General features: G+C 31.2%; 1 protein-coding gene across 1 annotated transcript; it reads right to left on the reverse strand.

Moving 5' to 3' along the window:
• Window positions 1-4543: 4543 nt before the first annotated feature.
• On the reverse strand, window positions 4544-9068 carry LOC105974165 (MLO-like protein 10). The gene is made up of 15 exons (XM_088826206.1): window positions 8566-9068; window positions 8035-8092; window positions 7740-7948; window positions 7537-7653; window positions 7062-7122; window positions 6897-6985; window positions 6726-6800; window positions 6547-6635; window positions 6397-6446; window positions 6252-6292; window positions 5988-6161; window positions 5835-5870; window positions 5678-5745; window positions 5521-5581; window positions 4544-5193 (listed from the first exon to the last, which is right to left on the reverse strand). The coding sequence occupies exons 1-15, from the start codon at window positions 8692-8694 to the stop codon at window positions 4789-4791; spliced, it is 1662 nt and encodes a 553-aa protein (XP_088682332.1). The 5' UTR covers window positions 8695-9068; the 3' UTR covers window positions 4544-4788.
• Window positions 9069-10085: the final 1017 nt, after the last annotated feature.

Here is a 10085-nt window from a genome sequence, read left to right on the forward strand (position 1 = left end):
TAAATGTTATTTATTAAATATTACCCAAAGCAAGATAATATTTTTAAATTTTAAAATATTGCATTTTTTATAGATATTTAATTTCTTTTAGATACTTTGAATAATATAATATAATGATTCTTTTTTTTTTTATTATTCCTCTCAATAAAAGAGAAAATTTTAAGGTATTAAAATTTAAAATACAAATTAAATGGTGCTTGAGAGGGTAAGTGTTACAAATGATACTTCGAGGGGCAAGTGTTATATATGGTATACGTTAAGGGTGTAAAGTGTATTTAACCTTAATATAAAAATTGAAAATTGTTTAACTAGTTTAAAATAATATTAATCAATATTTTTTTTTCAAATAGAAGTTGAATAATTTTTGTATAACCATATCATTGTTGCCCCTTAGAGCATCTCCAAGAGCATGATGCATACCTATATGTTACATCTTTTGCTACCAAAGAAATTTAAGATAAAAATTTTAATATGAACTTTTTTTCCTTCACTTTCCGAAAATAATACCAAAACGAAGCGCGAAAGCTAAATTATTTATTATTTAAATATAAAATTTTATGGTTGATACTAAAGTGCAACATGAATGAATTATAAATATTTGAAACTAATACAATATTTAAACTTATATTCAATATAATTGGTACTAAAGTATTCGTACAAATTTGTGTTTGTATATTATACTTATATTTGTAGATACTACTAATCAAGTAAGAATATGAAATATTAATCGTATTAACTAATTACTATATAATTGATATTCAAACGACGAAAACAATTCAAATAGGACATATACCCAAATTTATACGAACTTATCCGTGAATTTCATTTTCTAGCAATAAATAAATATTATATTAAGGTCTCATAAACAACTATAATGGAAGTTGATGCAAAAAAAGTTATAGATTTTCAAATGGTCAAATCTCACTAATAGCCCCCTCATCTTAGTGTTTAGTCTCACTTCAGGCCCTTATATCCCAATTGTCTTATTATCATCCTCCAACTCTACAATCTATCTCAATATAGTCCTTCGGGGTATAATTTAGTTAACTTTAACGTAATCTTTTATTTATTGGATGAAATATTCTATTCTCATAATTATTTGTAATAAATTATATATAAATTAAAAAATACTAAAAAAAACGTATATAATTGAATTAGTTCTTAAAATATTAACATAAGATTAGAAAAAATATAAATAATTTCTTGATAGAGAATATATGTAGATGACATATTATAATTATTTAAATATGTTTTTAAATTCAAGTCGTATATTCACAAAATAAATGATTCGTTTTATATTAATATAAATTAACATTTCCTAAAAATAGTAGCTTTTTAAGTTATATATTTAAAAGTTATATTTTTGTTGGTTGCAAATATTATTTTTAAATTACAAACTTTATTATTAAAAAAGTCATAATTTATGAAAAAAAATCCGTTAAAGTTAACATGTTTATACACCAAGGGATGATAATGAGATGGATTATAGAGATGAGGGATGGAAATGAGACAATTAAGACATGAGGGACTAAAGTGAGACTAAACGTGAAGATGAGGAACCATTAATGAGATTTGGCCTTTTGAGATTAAAAAAAAACAAAAAAAAAAAAGGAGAATGACAAACACATTCATAATTTAAACAAAAAAATATGATAGAGTTCAAAAAGAAAGGGGTAATATGTTATGAGCCTCTCAAACTAAATATAATTTTAGATAAATAATAAGTTCAAATCCTATTTTAATTATATCGTTAATTTAAAAAGATATAGGAGCCACATCCCTTTTCTTTTTTTGGCGGTAGAAGAAGATGGTGTGAGGTTAAGTCAATGGTGGGGGGCGGCAGCAATGACAGCTAGGGATTAATTAGTTTGGTCGGCGGCTAGATTTTGGTAGATAGTATTTGGCGGCGGTTGGGGAGTTCTTGCCTGCTCAGTTTGCGGGCAGCTGGAAATTGTTGATTGATACCGTTTGGCAACGGCTGGAAGTTATTGAATATTAGGGCTTGGTGACGGCTGAGAGTTGGTCCAGAATAGTAAACCTTAGTACATCATGATGCACCATAGTATGCAATATTACGTCATAGTATATTATAATATGTTGTACTATATGGGCCCTTTTGATTTGCATTACTAGGCATGATGGGATATGTTGTACCCCATAGTACAATATTTGATTCACATGTTTTGCAATCCTTGATATCCGGCTCCACTGATTTAATCAACCATTTGATTTATTAGTTATCAAGCCAATTTTGGCTTGACAACTTATCCCTTTAATTCTCCCACCATTACACCCATGTGAATTTTTGAAAATACCCTTACATCGTACAAAAATTACAAATATATTACATATTAATACTCAACTCACCATTATATTTTATTGTGATAGCTATTTGATTATTATACAGATTATCACATCAATCTCACGATTAATTACACAAAAAATTAATGCATGAACTCTAAACGAAAAAAAATACCCAGATTAGTTCAACTAATTTCGCAAACACAAATTTGTGCAAATACACCCTCATGTATATCATATTGAATTACTACAAAAATATGGAGGGGAAATGAAGATCATTCAAAATTAATGTTAGGGATTGACCAAATTAATTATACATAATGACCAAATTAATAGGTACACGTGTGATAAAGAGTTTGAAAGACCACACATGTTAAATATGGAGATACGGTGCAGTTCAAAATCCAAACAATAATGTTTCACTTGTATATATAGGTAGACATGGATTCATACACCTTTTGCACAAGTCAAGAGCCGGCGACCTAGGTTGGCAGGGGTCCAAGAAGTTTATAAGGCGAGTTGTACACTGTAATCACAAAATTGTTGTTGCTGGCCATTTGAATAGAATCCACCATACCCATTGTTGCTCGAACTCCTACGCAAAATATTGCTGCCGGCGATTATACGGGAAAACAATTGTAAAACGGGATACAATAGTCGGGATTTTTTCTTCAATTATCGGAGGAAAAACTTAGGATTTAAAGGGGCTGAAAAATGAAAGAGACATATGGCTGGTAAATATTGTATTTTAGGGGCATTACAGTCATTTTACAAATAATCCCACATTAAACTGGTTTATCAGCTATACAAAACACAGTGTTGTTCATCATGAGATTATTAGTTTCAGCCCAATTCAACCAACCAAAAAACATACCCAGCATTGTGAATCATCAGTTTAATCCCAATACTACATATCCCATCCATACTTATCTATCCGACCCACCCAAACAAAAGAGCCATATATGTACATACATATAGTGACTACGAGTGAGTATAGATATCTACATTAATCGACAAAAGATAAAATATAAAAACTAATTAAAACACATGTAATTTAAATTATAAAAAAAAAAAAAAAAAAAAAAAAAAAAAAAAACATGTCTTTTCGTAATTTGCAATTATACCTAGAAAACAAGGAAGAATAAGTTTTCTATAATAGTGTAAAAAATGCTAAAATGAAAAACAAGGCGAACAAAAAAAAAAGACAATTCTGTAGAAATAAAAAATTTAAAATGTTAGATGCAAAAATCAAGATGTTAAATGCAGAATAAAAAAATGATGAATGGATTTTGAATTTTACCAAGGACGTATGTATTCGAGTTTGTGTGGAGGGGCAGTTTTGGAATGAATATTAGAAAGAACGTGAATCAAATGTTTAGTTGGACGTGTTATTTAGTTCTGATAACTTTTGTCACGAGGAATCTATATTTTAAAGGTAATAAAAAAAATCTAATACCTACAAGAAGAAATAAAGTAAATAACATTTTCTAATGATGTGCATGAGCACATTAAGATTTGAAAAAAAGATAAAAATAACTTTCATTACCACGATAAAAAAATACAACACAAAAGATTAATGGAATTATTTATGAAAATATAAGTAGAATTATGAATCTAAACACATTTCAAAATTAGAAAAAGTTAGATTCTATTGACAAATAATGTTAGATTACATCAAATAGTTTAGACATTTTTAATATATACTATGTGATTTCGATTGCAAATATTCTATAACTATATAAAATATAAAAAATCATAAATAAACTAACCCGAGACGTGCAACGCACATCCACCTTTCTAGTACATATAAAAGGGAAAGGCTTATTGGTGAAATAGATATAACCCTTGAACCTAAAATAATAAAGATGGTTGGTCAATGACTTATGCACAAAAACCTCTTAAATAATTGCCCGAATGAAAATTCTATTATCATAGTACTTAATTTACAAAAATAATGAATAATTATCTAACGTAGTGTCCCACCGCATAAGTTATGGATCTCAAGTTGGATAAAAAACTTAACTCAAACAATTTTAACTTAATGTTGTCCAATGAGTCCCTCGTTTATATAGTAGTAGTAGTAGTTAACTCAAATTATTTGACATAATCCTTGTATATTATTAATACAAACTAAAATTTATTTTAATGAAAATAGTTCGCAGGGAGCAATATGAGATACAGGTTTTTGGACATGGAGTTTTCATTGAAAATAGAAGCACATAAAATAGTGAAGAGAAATGGATTGAACAAAAAAATTGGAGTGAAATAAATAAGAAACATGTGGTGAAAATGTACAAAAACAATAGCTATATCTAATCATCACAATACATCATTATTGTGAAATTTCAAGAAACTGAATACATAGGCCAGCGGAGGATATATATATATATATATATATGAATATCACATGGAGTGGACTACATATATATAAAGCCAAAAAACAAAATAGTAGAAACGGTTTAATTTTGAGTGATGAGAGCTTCGCCCTCACTTGTTGTTCGGGCCGGGCTTAACAAAGGAGAAGTCATCTTCGTTTCTAATTTCTTGTCCGCCGTGTGCTGCTAAATCATCATCGTTACTGGCTCTTAAAATTAAGCTGGCAGTGGGTGGTGTAGGTGTCGATGGATCTTCGATATCGGATCCATCGTGTTCGTCATGTGAGCGTGAAGAGTGACCCGTTGTTTTAAAGCGGTGAAGTGTTGCATTCGTTGTCGCAGATGCCGGGTGGAAAGGAGAACCCGCCATTGAAGAAGATGTCGGACTTGCATTACCACCCAGAACTCGTGTCGGTGACTTTCCTCCGTGCTTCTTCTTCTTCACAGCCATGTGCCACTTCTTTAGTGCCTTTGACGTTTGTTCGTCAAATATTGATTTCTTCATATTCGAACCCATCTGTATTTTTTCCCATTCACAAAATTAAAATTCACAAGAGCTTTAATTCTATTTTTTAATCATAAAACAAAAACATGTTTACTGCAATCAAAGATACTTCCAGCTCAAAAAGAACCATTTCCATTGTGATCGTCTATCGATATAAGTTAAAAATGACTAGTTGGCCCCTAAATCAATACTACTTCCAGGCCACGTTTGGTTGGGTAAATTAACCATGATTAACTAAATACTTGTACCGTTAAGAAGAAGAAATTTACACACAAATGTAGTAAATGGGGTTAGTGTAATGTACAACACAGACGAATAAATATAAAGCTCTAATGGTACCTGAGCAATTAGAGCATACAGCGGTAGCGTAATGTAGCTGCATAAGAATAGGACTGCCACCCTGTCATATCACAAAGAAATAAAAAAATGTCCGATTAAATCCCAAGTGATAAATTATCCCGAGGCTGAAAATAGTTCAATGTCGAGTAGCACTCACCCTAAACCAATTTTTGCAATTGTAAGTCCAAAGTCGTTGTGGAAACAAGATTTAACACCATATTCATACTGCACATACAAAAAAAAAAATTATCATTTTACTGGCTCTATAAGAAAACTTGATATTGGTAGTCAGAAAATTGAAGAAGAAGCGTTACCCAAATCCACAGGAAATATGTTACTTGGAAGGCATTCTGCAAAGACGATTAAACAAATTAGCACAGACGACGTATAATTCCCGATACATAAATAAATCGGCATTATGATAAAAAAAAAAAAAAAAAAAAAAAAAAAAAAAAAAAAAAGGGTACCTGAAATAAAGCAAAGTGTATAAGACTGAGCATGAGCTCAGGACGGCCAAACCAGAAATATTTATTGGAGCCTTGGACAAGAGGTATGCCTTGTACCACTGCATGTCTCTCCGTTATCTCGACGGCCATCTTCGTCAATATCGCTTGTAGCTTTGTGCCGACAGCTAATATTATCTGATATATACATATGCCATCTTCAGCTACGGGTTTTCTTTTCTATGCATTTCAAATCATATATAATTATACGAGTGATTAAGATCTTACAATTAAAGGAATAAGGGATGCCCAAAACAGCGCTTTCCACCCTGATATTTATATATATATAAAAGAATAAAAGAATATGTCAACACATTTGAGGGGTTGATATTTGGCAGAAACATTTTCTTTTTAATAAACGACACCGACTTACCGTCAACATTTATGAGCAAGAACACCACAAATGATGCCCAAAGAAGTGGGCTGCGCATACAAACAAACAAAGTCGGAAAGAAAATCAGCTACATAAATTCTGACGAGATGGCAAGTTTTCTTGATTAAAGGGCATCTTCTAGTAATTTACCTTATTCCCACAACAGTCTTATAGTCGTCTTCTAGTGATCTTTTGATGTATTGTTGGAAGTTAAACTTGCTTCCCGGGGCCAAATGAACCTACAAAACAATTATAATTTATTTTTTAGAAAAAATTAAATAAATAAATAAGGTAGGGAAAATTGAAAGGACATTGAGAAGAAAACTCACAGCAATGAAACCATTGCGCAGGGTCAAATAATCAGATCTGCTGACGGACCTAAAAAATTGTCGAAAAAAGCATCCCTGCATGAATGAAATGACATATGTGAATAAGAATTTTGATAACTATCTCATTAAACACGAGGAAATAAAGAAAAATGAGAAAAAGGGTAATCTTACAATGTAAAAGAACAACGGAATGCGTGTCCAGAAACTAGTGTGGGCCCTCACAAAAGATGTCTCGTGAGTAAGCCTGAATCTTGAAGGATCTGTCGGGTTGAAGAATCTGTTACTTTACGTCGAATTCGAAAACATAACAGTGGAGGGAATATAATTTATGCATACCATTTGTAAACTCATAGTCGTGTGACAAAGTCTCCTGCTCCCATTGTTTCCATCCACGAATCTGCACAACATAAAACATAAGTTAAACAAGTAACAAAAGTTTATACTACATATAAACAAATATTTAATTGCATGAATATTTCTGGAAAACAAGAAAAGAAAGATTACTGTAACAGTAGACGATACTGGTTTCTCGATAATGACTAGCAATAATTATGATTATTTTTTGTGGGGAATTTAACTTTTATAGTAGTATCCATGCTTATTATGACTCAGTACTACGGCGTCACAAAAGATGACGTGGCATACGAGAATGTGTTGGAATATAATTATATAAAGATGAGTATTATTAATAACAGTACATTATTCCAACCAATAACACATCGCTTTTCACTGAATCACGAACAAGTATTTTTCACATATGAATTGAAAGACGTAAATAAAAGGTGTTTGAGAAATGACATATGGTAGTTACCTTAAGTCTACCAAGAGCCATAGTAACAGCACTGTAAAAGACGTGGAAACATGCTAAGAAGAATATTAGAATATGTATCTGATGCAGTCCAGTCACTGTAATAATTGGTACAGTCCCCTGTGATTTGTAATAAGAGAGTTAAATGAAATAATATTTAAAAGGAAAAAAAAAAAAAGGTTGGATCAAGAGAGACAAATAATTACGGCTTTGCAAGGATTCTTCTTTTGGCCAGCCAAAAAACGGCGTTCATAAGACAAAAGTCTACGACGATTATCAGTTCCCTTAGCATCGTCTTTGATTTTAGCAGGGCAGGGCAACATAGTGTCGGCTATTTTGAGAGGTATGCATATTTCAGCAATGTAATACTGACTGAACACTAGTAGTAGTGATATGAATCCCAGTACCATCAACTCTGTCACCAACAAACCAAATTAAATTACAATACAGTTTTAAATCATAAAACGAAACGAGATTAATTATCGGCGATGTTCTACCTACCTGCTTTAACCTTTTCCAGTGCCTCGTAAAGAGCTTTCTTATGCCTCTCTGTTAACCACTATATAAAGAAAAAATTCACAACTTGTTTCATTATTCCAATCCAACCATTCAATATATATTGAACACTAACAAAACCAAAACAACTTACTTAAGTTTGAGGGTAATAAACAGAAAACACAACCTTACACAGTTGAATTGTTTACTTAGAAATGAGTAGCTAGGCTGTACAAATTCTGAAAACAAAGTCAAAATACTATGCTAAAACAGAACCCACATCCATACCAAACATTGACAATTAAGGATCTTAAATTCTTGATTCTTGAACCAAAAAAAGAACATAAACCCATCAATTAAAGAAAAAAAATCCAATAACAGATAGAAACACACAAGTCAAATAAACCCGAAATAAACAGGAAAACGGAAGGGGAAAAAAAAAGATATCGACAGAAGAAAAAACACACGAGTTCATGAAAATCAATTCCAGTATTTGGTCAACGGCATGAGGAAAACATTTTATGATAGATATCTTACAGTTCCAACTTTGTGGAGGACCTTCTCCAAGATAATAGAGAGGATAATAATAACGGCACAGACACCAGCAACTGCCCATGTTGCTGTCTGATCAAGATATCTCTCTTTTGGAACTTCTTCTTGTGCCATTTCTCTTTTTCCCTTTTTCCAATTTCCAATTTCAGCTTTTGCTCTGCTGTTTTTGACTAAATAATAATCTCTCAATATCTCTTCAACACTGTCTTTATATACTACTACTAAATAATAATAATGATAATCATAGTTGCTACTTGGAACAATTTTATACGCTAAATAAATAAATAAATAAATACGTGTCTTTACAAACTCAGCAGCAGCAGTCCTTTTGCGACAGCCTATTTATGGGACCATTCAGACACGGCGGCCTAACAATTTCTACTCCCCTTCTTTTTCTTTTTCTTTTTTTTATTATTATTAATAGTTTAACCAGGGAGGATGGGGTTGAGATTTAGAGATGGGTTTCAAATTTGAATGGAAAAATAATTAAACCATTATTATATTTTTGGTATAATTAATATTTCCAAAATTTTACCAAAAAGGCATGGCATGATTTATTCTTTTCTTATTAAAGAAAGACAAATATATAAAACTAAAACACCAAAAAGAAGTGACTCGTTCATGCCATGTAAAAAAGTCAAAACAAGGGGTGGAGAAGAGATCACAGATTGAAGTAATTGCAGCGTTGACCAATCCCGAGTAGATTAGATGGAGTCAATTAAGAGATTCTAAATATAATATTTTACAGTTTCAGTTTTGTTAATTCATAAAATAAAACTTGATAATAGAGAATAATTAATTAATTAATTAGGTAGACCCCACAGCCTTTGTCAATTTGATATATTCGATCATATTCAATTACATGTGACAATTAATGGTCTCATAATCTCATCTTCCTTTTTCATTTCTTTCGAAGTAGACAAAGTCAACATATACAAGTTGTTGTTGGTCTAATTTACTTAATAAAATCGAGCGTGTCGACCGGATTACTTTTTGGACTAGGTCGCCACCATCTGTGAACTTTCTATATGTGGAATTTGTATTATTTTCTTTTTTTCTTTCTTTTAAATGTATGCAAATATCAATATATTTTTTTTCTCTTAAAATAGTTTATTGAATTTATAATTGGGGCAATTTGCTATAGGTCCTCCTATAAGAGATTATATGTATAAGAGATTATATGTGTTAAAATCCATCTAATAAACTCTAATTTCCAGCAAATTTTTGTATTTATAATTTGTCAAAAGTACCCCTATCAATATCCCTAGTAATATACGGTAAAATATATCTTCAAAATCAAATCCCCCATTTCTCTCCCTATTATACTGCAAATCCGAAATTTATAATTGCAAACATCTGGAATTCGATTTTCTCCCCTATTTCTTCAAATCGAAAATCTCACCACGAATTTTGAATCCTTCCATAGGTTTTGGGCAATTGGTCGTTTGCAGTTTTACCAGGTCGGTTGCATTTTGTCTTCGTTTTCGATTTGCTGTTCAATATTT

This window comes from Erythranthe guttata, chromosome 12, assembly GCF_056151865.1.
Source record: "Erythranthe guttata isolate IM_541 chromosome 12, IM_541, whole genome shotgun sequence".
Classification (NCBI taxonomy): Eukaryota; Viridiplantae; Streptophyta; class Magnoliopsida; order Lamiales; family Phrymaceae; genus Erythranthe; species Erythranthe guttata.